Source organism: Rhagoletis zephyria, unplaced genomic scaffold (genome assembly GCF_001687245.7).
Source record: "Rhagoletis zephyria isolate East Lansing unplaced genomic scaffold, Rhagoletis_zephyria_1.1 Rzeph_scaffold_00245, whole genome shotgun sequence".
Classification (NCBI taxonomy): domain Eukaryota; kingdom Metazoa; phylum Arthropoda; class Insecta; order Diptera; family Tephritidae; genus Rhagoletis; species Rhagoletis zephyria.
Window position 1 is genome coordinate 113,538 of NW_016157329.1, and position 14,982 is coordinate 128,519.

The 14,982-nt window shown below is 34.9% G+C and overlaps 1 protein-coding gene across 1 annotated transcript; it reads right to left on the bottom strand.

The window, feature by feature from the left end:
* Positions 1-994: 994 nt before the first annotated feature.
* dnt (tyrosine-protein kinase Dnt) lies at positions 995-10,490 on the bottom strand. The gene is made up of 3 exons (XM_017609661.1): positions 10,481-10,490; positions 7,434-8,556; positions 995-1,295 (listed from the first exon to the last, which is right to left on the bottom strand). Exons 1-3 carry the CDS (start codon positions 10,488-10,490, stop codon positions 995-997), a joined length of 1,434 nt encoding a protein of 477 aa, XP_017465150.1.
* Between the last annotated feature and the right edge of the window lie 4,492 nt (positions 10,491-14,982).

Sequence of the window (14,982 nt, forward strand, 5' to 3'; positions counted from 1 at the left end):
ACTATAACATATATCTCCCATACAACTGATTGTTCAGTTATGAGAATTTTCGTTATAACTCCTCCATTTATGCACCTAGGAACATGAAATTTTGCAATAATTCCACCCATTAACAACAGAATATACAGTGAAAATAAAAAAAAATCGGGTCTCTTTTACATATAGCTCCCATACAACTGATTGTTCAGATATGAGATTTTTTGTTATAACTACTCCATCTATGTAGCTCGAAACATGAAATTTCGCCCTATTTTCACTCATTATCAACAGAAAGTTTACAATAAAATTAACAAAGATCGGGTCACTATAACCTGTTTATTGCCCCCATACAACTGATTGTTCAGATATGGGGTTTTACTGGAAAACTCCTTTATTTGGACAGCTAAAACCGATAAATTTCGTAAGCTATTTTTTAAATAATAATACAAAGTCTACTGAGAAAATCGTCAAAATCTATGCTGTATAATCATAATATCTTGTACCACTGATTGTTCAGATACCAGTTTTTGCGATATATGTATCTCCTTTATGTAGGAAGCTAAACCCATTAAATTGTGTTACCGGTTTACGTACCGATCACACAGTAGTGAAAATCACTTAGATTGATGCTATATAAGGTATATCTTCCATACCTCTGATTATTTAGATATGATTTTTTATATATGTATCTCCTCTATCTATGCCTGCTGTGAATATATAAATTTATTCAAATGCAGTAATCTGTTAAAGTAAAATTTTCAGTTACTCATGAAAGGTATGAAGTCTTCGGCATAGCCGAAGACAGCGCTGCTCCTACTTGTTACAAGTTAAGGGCGTTCTGCCTCCCATTGCTACCCAGGGTCAAATTTCAAGGATGACAACTCAACATACCCCCATATAGCTCTGGCAGCAAATAGGCCTTAACTAAATAATGACGAAAAAATGTCACTGGCTCTGCTAGTATTAAACTTATTATCCTACTAAAAAACACGTCTACCCAAACCAATTTATATACTTACAGCTCATCTGGACAGTTGAATGGTTGCGCTAATCGATAGCCGTCCTTCAAATAATGTTCCATTTCGAAAGGATCTACCTCTGAGTAAGGCTGTTTCGCATATGTACACAACTCCCACATAAGTACGCCAAACGCCCAAGAGTCGCTTGCTTCAGAGAACTGCTTGTGCTGCAAAGCTTCCAGAGAAAGCCACTTTACAGGACGATTTTCGCTGTCACCCAAACAATTGTAATCGCCCGGAAAGAGATCGCGAGAGAGCGAACTGTCTGACAACTTAACGCGTAACTGGTCATCGATGCTGGAAAGAGAGGAAAGCGAAAAAATTATGATTGGTGACGTGCAATAGTCTCAATGGAATTAATGTCAGTTGACATAAATTCTTTTTTGTAAGGGAACTAATGTCAATGACATTAGTACGCAGGCCAAAAGTGAAATAATGTCAATTGACATTAAGTCACTTTGGAATTGATTCACCCTCAAAACGTGGAATATGTAATGTTCGAAAAGTTAATTTTGTTATTTAAACTTAAATTCACAAAATAAATGTGTATTAACGTCATCAAAAATACATATTACTAACCTTTCAAACTTACAGAAGACAGGAAAACAAAGACGTTAGTACGCTTTTTAATAGCGTCTTTTTGATTTATATAAGAATAACAAGCAAATACTTCGACCAACAAATATTTAATTTATAAATATCAAATTCCATTCGATATATGTACATAATATAATTTATTATACGAAAAATTTTATCATGTTCTGCGATTATTCGCGCCTGCAATAAGGACATAAGAAAGTTGAGTTAATATGTCTTTCAACCTGTAAATAAGTTTATTTACAATATGCATATGAGTCACAAGTCCCAAGCGCGCTGAGCGGTGCAAAACAAGCTACTCTTCGACTAGCTGGGAAGCAGACAAAAAATAGGAACCAAAATTTGGAAAATATTATTTCACTAGATTTTTGTACGGACCATCGGATAGGTGCTATGCGTTTTCGAAAATTTTCCCATTTTCATGGTGAAAATTCGTAACGAAAATTTATTTGTAATTTTTCTAAATTATGATCATTTTTAATTTTGTTTTTAATCATCTCTATTGAAGATCAGGTTTTTTTACATAGAAGTCATTAATAAAAAGAGGGGCATTTTTGATTTTTCCGAGTTATAAAGCGCTTTGGAGCGCGCTAAACTGCTAAACGTGCAATCTACAATACTGTATTAAAACAAATTTTTATTTTTTTTAACTTAATAACACAACTTTTGCATTTAAAAAAAGCACTTCTCAATTCTCATAAAAAGTTTGGGAGCCTTTATTTTTATTTGGAATTAGTATTAAAAAGTGTTGTTAAACTTGAATTCTTTGGAATAGTTCGTAGTTTATTGTGTGGAAATTTCAAGTCGATCGATACACAAACATCTGAGATATAGCGAGCTTAACGGTCTATTCTGCATTGGTAATAAAAAGTTTGTAACCGGTAAATTTTGTTACCATCTCATAAGCTGGTAACAAAGTATTGCCCCGTGAAATATGCAATCTCAGAATTTGCACAATTCTTCATAGCTGAATCGCTGATTATTTGCACTGCATTACCAACGTACCTAGCATCGCGGTGACAAGAGCTGGTAGCATTTTTTGGTAATAAAATTTTCCGGTCACAAAATCGTCGGTAACGTTGCGCACGGCAACACTTACTGTTGGGAATTTCGCCTGATGATTAGAAAAAGGTCTTCTTGAGGATAAAATTTATATAATTATGTTATTTATGAACAAGATGTAGATTAAGTATAGTATCAATGCTTAATTAAGAATAATATCAATAGTTAACTACATAATTAACGCTTGTGTTTCTATAAAGCGGCAACTCAATCGTATTTTTTTATTAAAAAACGTGAATTTTGTGTATTTATCAAAGAAAACTCTAAATTTCCGAGTATATTTAAATCTTTTATTCCAAAAAAAAATAAGGTTTGGTTAGTTATAGAGACTCCAGTGCCTGCCAGCGCATTCGCCCAGACAGCGCTCATTAAGCATACCCAAGTTTGAGCGGAACTCCTCAAAAATACTCAACATCAATGTATAGAATATCACAAATATGAATCATACACAGATGCGATATCAATTGCTATGAATTGCTTCCGTATAAATTCAAGACACGCATTTGGTTGGTGAGTGCGTTGGTCATGGCGTCATAAGTTCAGCCAACACATTCAATGGTCCATTAAAATTATAAGAAAAGTGTGTGTTTACAAAACTACCTGTGCCACTCTGATTAGTATGGTTGCTGCACCCTTTCATACCACTGTAATTTTGTATGCAACTCTGAATCAGCAAAAGACAAGGTCCTTCTCATTATCAACCCTGAGCATATTTTACCCCCGAGGAGTACTCAAAAAGGTTTATTACTGTATATACTGTGCTAACTCGGAAAACCCAAAAAAGTTTCATTTTATACCCGAGCGCACTTGTGCACAAGGGTATTATAACTTTGTTCACATAACGGTTGTTTGTAACAGGCAAAACCAATCGAGATAGATATAGACGAATGTATAAAAATGTATAAATGATCAGAATGAAAAGAGAAATGGATTAAGCGATCCGCCCGCCCGCCCGTCTGTACACAGGATAATTCGAGTAAAAATTGAGATATCTTAACGCAACAGGGTACGTGCACTTCTTTCGAGCATAGGACGGATGGTATTGAAAATGGGCACAATCGGACGATAACCACGCCTACCTCCCATATAACGGTAGTTTTCAGAAATACGAAAACTGCGATATTTTAATAACTACTGAAGGGTATTCACTAAAAACTGATATTTACAATAATTTTTAGACGAAAAATAAGGACAATAACCCACATCCCATATAACGGTAATTTAGAGAAATACGAAATCTTCGATAACTCAGTAAATATTAAAGCTAATTTATTGAAAATTTATGCTTGCAATAATTCTTAACAAGAAATACGCTTTTAATAAAATTTTGGAAAATGGGCGTGGCACCGCTCACTTATAATCACATATATGTATCTCGGTAACCTTTCTACCAATTTGTACTCGGTGTAGTTATTGTGCTTGCCACTAGGGATGTCGGAAAAAGATCGATGAATCGAAAATATCGATGTTTTGCCTCGATGCATAGAAAGTTTTCCACTCCATGTATAAATAGTCGATGTATCGATGCATTGATGTTTTTTGAAAACTGACATCTCTAGTGCACTGAACCGTCTTTCCAGTTTTTCAATTGCACAAAAAACATAAGTGATTTTGATCAAAAAATTGAAACGACTCCAAAAAGTTTCGTTAGAAACATAATTACCTCAGTTGCAGTAATTTATTTCCAATTTTGTACAATCCCTTGAAAAGAAGTAATAGTATTTGGAATTTTGGAAAATGGGCGTGATACCGGTGACATATGACTGTATAAGTTTATCTCATTATGTCTAACTGAACGTTCTATCGAAAATGTTTAAAATAGTGGGGTGTTAACACCCTACCCCTCTCCCTGGCTTACTATGGAGCGGTAGTTTTCGGAATGGTGAAAAACATATATCTAATACTTGCGCTGGGTATTTAATGTTCGGCTACGCCCGAACTTAGACTTTCTTACTTGTTTATTAATGATTTCTATGTAAAAAGACCTGATCGGTCGATTGAAATTACTACAAAAAATTTACAAATTACCATAATTGAGAAAAATTACAAATAAATTTTCGTTTCGAATTTTCACAATGAAAATCGGAAGATTTTCATAACGCATAGCCCATCTGATAGCCCGTAAATAAATAAATAAATAAAATCTAGAGAAGTCATACTTTTCGAATTTTCGTTCCCATTTTTTGCCTGATTCCCGGCTAGTCCAGAAGTAGGTTCTTATGCACCGCTCAGCGCGCTTGGGACATTTGTTATGAATTGACCCACATTTTTATGAAATCTATCTACATATACATAGTATAAAGGAAAGTCGAGCGAAGTGAACGGATTTTGACGAGATTTTCTCTAATATATTCTGTATCGATAGGAGAGTGACCTTTTTTATTTAGAATTTTAATAGGGTTGCCACCTGTGTAAAAAACTATAAGATCCGCACCGTTCGTTGGATTACAGAAAATGAGGTGTCAGATAAAAGCGATTGGTCTCTAGAAATCACTAATGTCTTATTTTTTTAATAGGGCTGCCATCTGTTAAGAAAATTGCTATATTCAAGCCTAATAAGCGTAAGCGTCAGTTCTGCACCGTCACTGTCAAATGAAAAGACTTAGCCTCTAGATGTGCAATAATGTATTATTTTTCTGAGAAGGGTTGCCACCTGTTTAAAAACTATAAGATCCGCACCGTTCGTTGGATATAAAAATGAGATACCAAATGAAAGTGCATGGCCTTCGCATGTACAAACACTTTAATTTTTTGAGTAGGGTTGCCACCTTTTTAAAATTACTATCTTCTATACATAGTATAAAGGAAAGGCGAGATATTTTGACCACGCTACTGAATGGATTTAGACACGATTTTTTAAGCATATAATAAACGAAGTACATAATGACATATGATTTCTTTCTCCAAATACGTAAATGTACATACATACGCATACATTCAGCGCGTGGCGAAGCCTCGCTCATCCGTGGCCGGCTAGTATAGTATATAAAAATCGGATTTAGTAAATCTTTTTTTGGAAGGAGCAAGGCTCGATCTTCTCCGAATTGAACTAATGTGAATGATATTACAAAAGTGAATTTTTGTCAATTGACATTAATTCCCCTGCAGAAAAAAAATTATCGGTTGATTGAAATAACCAACTTCTAGTTAGGTTTTTTGCGGGATTTCGATTAATAACTAACTTTTAATTAGCTATGACAAAACTAAGTTAGTTGCAAAGTCGTGCAGGGGTCATGCAGACGTTATCGGGAGTTTGTTTTCTTTAGTTTCTATTTAAATATCCTCATTCAAAAATTACTTTCAATACACTTTTTCTGCACTTCGCAGATTCTTTTTCATATTCAGGACAAATAAAATAAAGGTCGAAATTTTTATATTATCATTTTGATGTGATGTAGAGGTGGTAAACTGTCGATAATGGCGACTATCAATAGTGGGCGATATTTTTTTCAAACTACCGATAGTTTATCGATAGTCCCTTATTTTGAAAAAGATAAAAAATCTAATTGGGGTGTATTCATAGTCAATATTAAGTTGGTACTTAAAGTTGGTTGTAACTTTATTGACATATAACCCATCCAAAATTATGTCAAAAAGCTGCAACTAGCTTTAAGTGCCAACTTAATTTTGACTATGAATACGACCCATTGCATTAAGTATAGTTTTTTAAAGACCATAAGGACCTACCTTAATAATGAAAGTATGATTTGAAAACTAAACATATTTACGTTTTCTGCTTTCTAAAGCCAATTGTTTTTTTAATGGTGATTTTGTTTCTACCAAAAAAATCTCGTCTTTTGATTGCCCCTTTCTCTTATCGTGTTCGATTCTAAATTAAAGGCAAAGGGTGAGAAAATTTCCTGTTCGTGTCTTCTCTACCCTGTGAAAATCAGATGGTTGGTTAAAACGACAATATTATTAATATTTTGAAATGTGCGAAACCATGCCTTTTTACAGGGTTGAGTGTAACATGAAACACATTTTACACCGGGGAAGGGCAACATTTTTTGGAAGAAACGAAATCACCATAAGAAACATAGCATGCCAACAATTTTAGGTTTTAGGTGCGCCGTTTTTTCGTTTACTATTAAAGCTGCTTTACTGTACATTCGTTCCGATTCTACTGATGACGTTAGGCCAATATAGTTGCCATATATTCTTTTATATAAAAGTATTGCCGCTTTATAAAATGCACATTCACCATTTTTGTGTCTTATATTTGGAAAATTTTCGATAGTGAAAATACCCGATAGTTTTGAAAAACTATCGATAGTGAAAAAAGGTGCCAGTGAAAGTGCCATCGATAGTTTGCCACCACTAATGCTATGTCTCATCGAATTCAAATATGAGAGCACCTACAAGAGAACGTGTAAACAAATAAGCAAATATGTAAAGTTAAATAAAATAAGTAAATATATAAAAATATAATATATTTAAAAAATCTTTGTTTTTTTTTCTTTATTGATAGTTTATGTCCAAAAGCAGTTAGCTACAAGTTAGTTCACATCTAATGAAGAGAAAACTAGTTCTCACTATTTTGCGGCCATCGCCCTTCAAAAGTAGTTAGTTACGGCCAAAGGAAATAGTTAATAAATAGTTATCACTAGTCGACTGCTAGTTAGTTACAAAATAGTCCCATTTCCTGCAGGGTCCATTGACATTGTTGCACGTCACCATTATGATTATACATATTTATATGCGATAAAAATAAGTTTTGTCCAATTAAATATTAAGAAATTCTTAAAAGTTTCGCTACATTTAAACTCTAATACTTACACGCAGTTTCGCGTTGCAATATCCTTGTGTACAACTCCATGGCTATGTAAGTGTACCAAAGCCTGCGCCAATTGGGTGGACATCATCACAATCTGCACAGTGGTTATCGTCCGTGCGCAAGACGGATCCAACAGGAAAAGCTTCAGATTACGAGTGGTATTCGGCGCTGAGTAGAGCACGAAAGGTGTGGTGTGGTCTTCAATCGATACGCCTAAAACCGAGAGAATGCCCTGATGGGAAGCGCCATACAGCGACATACCCTCCTGTAGCAGTAGAGAGACTTGCATTTGACTTGCATGTTGCGCCACTGTCTTCACCAGAACATCTTGGTTGTCATTGTAGGTACCACGGTAGACGCGCCCAAACGTACCCTCTTGAAGTAGATTTGACAGACGCACACGGCAACGCTCCACAGTCAACTCTGATATGCGCCTATGCAACTCTTCCGGCTGTTGAGTTCCCACTTTGCGTGGCAAAGAACTATGGATAGGTGAAATTATAGACGGTGGACCGATATAAGTGGCAGACTGCTGGCATGGGACGTTCGTGTTGAGACGCTGGAAGCTCGACGTGCGCATGAGTTGACCATGGTTTTGACGCTTCGCCGAACGACGCACACAGTAGGCGGTCATGAGCAAAATGATAACGAGTGCCAAGGCCAAAGAGCTGCTAACAATGATGGTCAATATGCCAGTGGGAGGTGGCACAGCGGTCTCCAATAACACAGGTCCAAGCACTGTGTTCTCTTCTGGTTCGGCGAGTAGGCAAATCCTTTTGCGTCGAAAAACCAAATGAGTTACATTGCTGAGTGCGCGATTGAGTATAACCTCAATTGAAATTGTTACGTCCACCTCGGAAGCGCGTATACCCGAGCATTTGAGGCCGATAGCAAACGTTTGCTCGTTAGTTGGTATTTCACCGATCTGGGAGATGTTAATTAAGGGGCGCGGCAGAATTTCCTGATCTGTTGAGACCACGTTAATGCTGTAAGGAAGTGGGCGACCGGCCAAACTTTGCCAGGTAAAAGTAATGTCCCGCACATTCGCCGGCACTGGTACTATGAAATTGAGAGCATAATTGTTTACGTGACCTTCGCGAACATAGTATACCTCAGCGGATACACCTGAAATTGATAAAGGAAAAAAACTATTATTTACAGCACATATGTATCTATGTATATATATAATACGCGAAGGGATTTTTTGTGCAGCATAAAAGATCTGTACCGTTCGCCCGATTTTCAAAAATGAGATGTCAAATTAAAGCACTTGGTCTATAGATGTGCAATAAGGTTTTACTTTTTCGAAAAGAGTTGCCACCTGATAAAAAATTGCATTCAAATAATTTAATAATCAATGCCATCAGATCCACACCGTTCGTTCGATTTTCAAAAGTGAGGTGTCACATCAAAGGGCTCTGACTTTAGGTGGGCAATAAGGCTTAACTTTTTGGAAAAGAGTTGCCGCCCTTTAAAAAATTAAGTTCAAAATATTACGCGAAGGCATTTTTTGTTCCGCATAAAAGATCTGCACCGTTCGTTCGATTTTCAAAAATGGGGTGTCAAATTAAAGCGCTTGGCCTGTAGCAATGTGCAACATGGTTTTATTTTTTCGAAAGGAGTTGCCACCTGTAGAACAATTGAATATAAATTATATAATAAGCAATGCCGTCATAACAGGTCAAATTAAAACTCTTGGACTGCAGATATGCAATAAGGTTTTACTTTTTTTTTTTAAATATCATTGAATTTATCTAAAAACAAGTAAGAGCAGTGCTATCTTCGGCTATGCCGAAGGCTTCATACCTTTCATGAACATCTGAAAACTTTACTTTAACAGATTACTGCATTTGAAAAAATTTATATATTCACAGCACACATAGATAGAGGAGTTACATATATAAAAAATCTTATCTAAACAATCAGAGGTATGGAAGATATACCTTATATAGCACCAATCAAAGTGATTTTCACTGCTGTGTGATGGGTATGTAAACCGGTAACACAATTTCATGGGTTTAGCTTCCTACATAAAGGAGATATATCGCAAAAACTGGTATAGGGACAATCAGTGGTATACGAGATAAGGCTTATACAGCATAGATTTTGACAATTTTCACAGTAGACTTTGTATTATTATTTATACAATAGTTTACGAAATTTATCGGTTTTAGCTGTCCAAATAAATTAGTTTTACATTAAAATCCCCTATCTGAACAATCAGTTACAGTGACCCGAACTTTGTTAATTTTACTGTAAACTATCTGTCGATAATGGGTGAAAATAGTGCGAAATACCATGTTTCTAGCTGCATATATTTAGAAGTTATAACAAAGAATGTCATATCTGAACAATCAGTTGTATGGGAGCTATATGTAAAAGTGACCCGATCTTTGTTATTTTCACTGTAAGAATTCTGTTGCTAATCGTTGGAAGTATTGCAAAATTTCATGTTCCTAGCTGCATAAATCGAGGAGTCATAACGAAAATTCTCATAACTGAACAATCAGTTGAATGGGAGATATATGTTATAGTGCCCCGATCTTTGTTATTTTCACTGTAAATATTCTGTTAATAATGAGTGAAATCGGTGAGAATTTTCATGTTCCTAGCTGCATAAATGGAGAAGTAAAGGCAAAAAATCTCATATATGAACAATCAGTTGTATGGAGGCTTAGGTTATAGCGACCCGATCTTCGCCATTTTCTCTGAAAGTATTCTTTTGATAATGAGTGACAACAGTTCAAAATTTCATGTTACTAGCTACTTAAATGGGGGAGTTATAACGAAAAATCTTATATCTGAACAATCAGTAGTACGGGAGCCATAGGTTATAGTGACCGGATCTTTGTAATTTCCACTTTAGGTTCTCTGTTGATAATGGGTGGAAGTATTGCAAAATTTCATGTTCTTAGCTGCATAAATGGAGAAGTTATAACGAAGAATCTCATATCTGAACAATCAGTTGTATGGCAGCTATATGTTATAGTGGTCCGATTCTTCCGGTTCCGACAAATGATTAATACATTATAAAAATACACCCACCTACCAATTTTCATCAGGATATCTCGAAAACTGAGAGACTCGATTGCATACAAACAGACAGACAGACGGACAGACGGACATGGCTAAATCGACTCAGCTCGACGCTCTGATCATTTAAGTATACATTTTAATGGGTCTATCTCTTCTTATTCTGGTACTTACAAACATCGGACCAAAGTTATAATACCATTTCATGCTCATGTATACTTATTATATAAAGAGAAGTCCCTTTTTTCTGTAAAAGGTAATCTCGTGAACGGCTAGTCCGATTTTCATCAAATTTTGTATGTAAATAGCTTTCGGTAACCACCATGTTTTAGGCTACCAAATATTTACTTTTTTCGGGTAGGTGGACCAGGGTCCGGTCTATTCGAAAAAATCTTATTATGGTCCGATTTGCTTAAAATGATGATGATCCAATTTTCCGGGAAGTGGTCCAGGGACCGATCTATTCGAAAAAATCGTATTTACGGTCCGATTTGCTTAAAATTCGGTACGCAGGTAGCTTTGTAGCATATATGATCCAGTTTTTCCGAGAAGTGGACCACGGACCGATATATTCGAAAAAATCGCATTTATGGTCCGATTTGCTTAAAATGATGATGATCCAATTTTCCGGGAAGTGGTCCAGGGACCGATCTATTCGAAAAAATCGTATTTACGGTCCGATTTGCTTAAAATTCGGTACGCAGGTAGCTTTGTAGCATATATGATCCAGTTTTTCCGAGAAGTGGACCACGGACCGATATATTCGAAAAAATCGCATTTATGGTCCGATTTGCTTAAAATTTGGTACGTAAGTAGCTTTTTAGCATATATTAGCACATATGATCCATTTTGCTTAAAATTCGGTACGTAGGTAGCTTTTTAGCATATATCATCCATTTTTTCCGAGAAGTGGACCACGGACCGATATATTTGAAAAAAATCGTATTTACGGTCCGATTTGTTTAAAATTCGGTACGTAGGTAGCTTTTTAGCATATATCATCCATTTTTTCCGAGAAGTGGACCACGGACCGATATATTTGAAAAAAATCGTATTTACGGTCCGATTTGTTTAAAATTCGGTACGTAGGTAGCTTTTTAGCATATATCATCCATTTTTTCCGAGAAGTGGACCACGGACCGATATATTTGAAAAAAATCGTATTTACGGTCCGATTTGTTTAAAATTCGGTACGTAGGTAGCTTTTTAGCATATATTAGCACATATGATCCATTTTTCCGAGAAGTGGACCAGGGACCGATCTATTTGAAAAAATCGTATTTATGGTCCGATTTGCTTAAAATTCGGAAGGTAGGTAGCTTTTTGGCATGCATTAGCATATGTGATCCATCTTTTCCGAGAAGTGGACCAGGGACCGATTTATTCGAAGAAATCGTATTTATGGTCCGATTTGCTTTAAATTCGGCACGTAGGTATCTTTTTAGCATATATGATCCATGTTTTCCGAGAAGTGGACCAGGGACCGATCAATTCGAAGAAATCGTTTTTATGGTCCGATTTGCTTTAAATTCGGCACGTAGGTATCTTTTTAGCATATATGATCCATGTTTTCCGAGAAGTGGACCAGGGACCGATCAATTCGAAGAAATCGTTTTTATGGTCCGATTTGCTTAAAATTCGGTACGTAGGTAGCTTTTTGCCTGGATAAGCTTATAGATTCCTGTTTTCCAATTTTCATGCAATTTCGAATATAAATAGCTTTAAGTAACGACCATATCAAGGGGCGAATTCGTCACTAGGCAAGATTTTTTTGCGCCAATCAGAAACAACGGATACTGTCAAAATATAATTATAATATATAATATATCTCAACTAATATATATTTAGAAAGCCGTTTGTTAGTTTTCGCAAGGCTCGAGAGCGGCTGAACCGATTTTTTTGAAACTGCCACCTGCCGCACGTGTCCCAAGGATGGTTTTAGGCTGAAAAAAATCTATATGTAAAGGGGGCGTGGCACTTCCCTTACAAACCAAATTTCTCATGCTACATATCTCTGAAAGTGTGCATGGTAGAGCTCTGGAACTTGGTATGGAGATATACGAAATCAATCGCATACCCTTGGAGAAAAATTTAAGCTATTGTAAAAAGGGGTGTGACATCTCCCATACAAACCAAATTTTTCATACTACGTATCTCTGGAAGTATTAATGGTAGAGTTCTGGAACTTGGTATGGAAATGGGGGGGGGGGAAATAACACCAACGGCAATAACGGAAAATTTGCTTTATTTCACGTTTAATTGGGAAATAATACCAAAATCTGAGTTTTGCTTTATTTCTAAATAAGGTTGGAAATAAAACAAATTTTGCCTTATTTCCCATTGCTTATTTATACTATTTGTAACAAAAAAAAAACAGTTTACTGACAGAAGGAAAAAGAACTTTCATGATACAAAAAAGAAGTTAGTTTCAATAAACCACTTTTGGGGGATAATAACATTTTTTGAAGTTTCATAAATTGTGAGTATTATCAACGGTCTTGTCACTTTGATAATATTAAAACAATAAATCGGAGTATTTTCCTTCCTATATTTATACCAATGTAATAATATTTCAAATCAAAACCCATTATCAGTGCTTGGTACTTTTTTTACTTACGTAGCTCGCATTTTTTTTATTAAAAATATATAAAATATAAAGCAGAGACCCAGAATAATAATTATTTTATTGTTGGGTTTTTAAATAGGTCATCAAAATATTCGCAAGAATTATAAGTCTTTTGATAATAATTATGTGTGAGAAATTTGTTTAAGTCATCGATAACTATTATTTTAAGACTTATATAATAGANCTTTTTTTACTTACGTAGCTCGCATTTTTTTTATTAAAAATATATAAAATATAAAGCAGAGACCCAGAATAATAATTATTTTATTGTTGGGTTTTTAAATAGGTCATCAAAATATTCGCAAGAATTATAAGTCTTTTGATAATAATTATGTGTGAGAAATTTGTTTAAGTCATCGATAACTATTATTTTAAGACTTATATAATAGAAGTCTTTTTAAAATAATTTCCAGCGAGATAAATATTTTTAAGTCTTCAAAGATTTTTATTTTGAGACTTATTTTGAGACATATTTATCTTAATATAATGATTATTGATTGACTTTTATTATTTTCTCTTATAATATTTAGTTATGTCTCTGATATAAAGTATTAAAGATGACTTCATGGTAATTGTTCTTTTTATTTTATAACAAAAACCATGCGCAATGCTGTTATTTTTTCATTTTCTTATTTTGAATACAATCTTGCGATTTAAAAATCTAATTCTAAAGAATATTCTTTGCAAATAAAACCTTGTTATATTTTGGCACAAATTAGTTTTAATTTCTCATGAGATTTTGCAAAAAATTAGGCTTTGTGATTAGCTTATCACCATTAACTTTCACAAATTTTGAATTTAAAGTTTCTAATATATGCCAAAAACCTGAAGTCGACTTGAACAGACCGCTAAACAATGAACATATCGTCGCTTAAAGTACAAAGTCTGAAACTTAGTCATCAACCCCATTTACGAAATTATGTAGCCGGCATAATTTTCAAGTCCATCATATTCCACATCTTTGAATGTACTGATAAAATCTTCTGCTTTGAAAAAAAAATTCTTCCAGTGATCAGGTAGCATGAATTTGATGAAATGTCATAATTTTATTAAAAGTCAAATGGTTAACAACAACAACGAATTTCATTAAATGGAGCTACCTGGGGGAAATAAAATGTGGTACACGACCAAAGTAAACTTTGATATTAGAAATAGAAACAATACTACAGAAGGCGTGGTCAGAAAAATCATTTTTCGAATGTGTGATATTCTAGTGAAAGTGATAAAAAGTTCAAAAATTGTGTGAAATACATCTTTAACAGCTTTTTCAAGAACTTCTAAAAGGCTTGCGATCGGTCGTAGGAAAAAAAAGTGGCACGAACGCAGAAAAAGTGGTGTTATTGAATTTTCAATAACCGAAATAAAAGAAAGTGTGTAAAGAATATAAAATTTATTGATTTGCAGAGCATTTCAGTGTAATGTGGCTTTATTTCTTTTTTTTTCATAGCAAAATGGCACCGAAAGCTCCGCTTTCCGATTCAGAAAGGAAAATTGCTCTCAATTTGAAGAAGGAAGGCAAAACTATAAGAGATATAGCAACAAGTAAGAAAGTCTAAGTTCGGGCGGAGCCGAACATTAAATACCCGGCGCAAGTATTAAATATATGTTTTCCACCTCTCCGAAAGCTACCGCTACATGATAAGCCGGGGTGTATACATTTTAAGTACATTAGCGTCCTTAAATTTCGAAATATTGAAATTTCAAGCATATCTGAAATTTACCGTTATATGAAAAGCGGCCTCAATTTTAGTCCGATTTCAACAATTTTCAACGGTTTGCTTTTATGTGGCAAGCACAATAACCATACCGAGCTTGGTACAAATTGCTAGAACGGTTAGCGAGATACATATATGTGATCACAAGTGGGCGGTGCTACGCCCATTTTCCAAAAT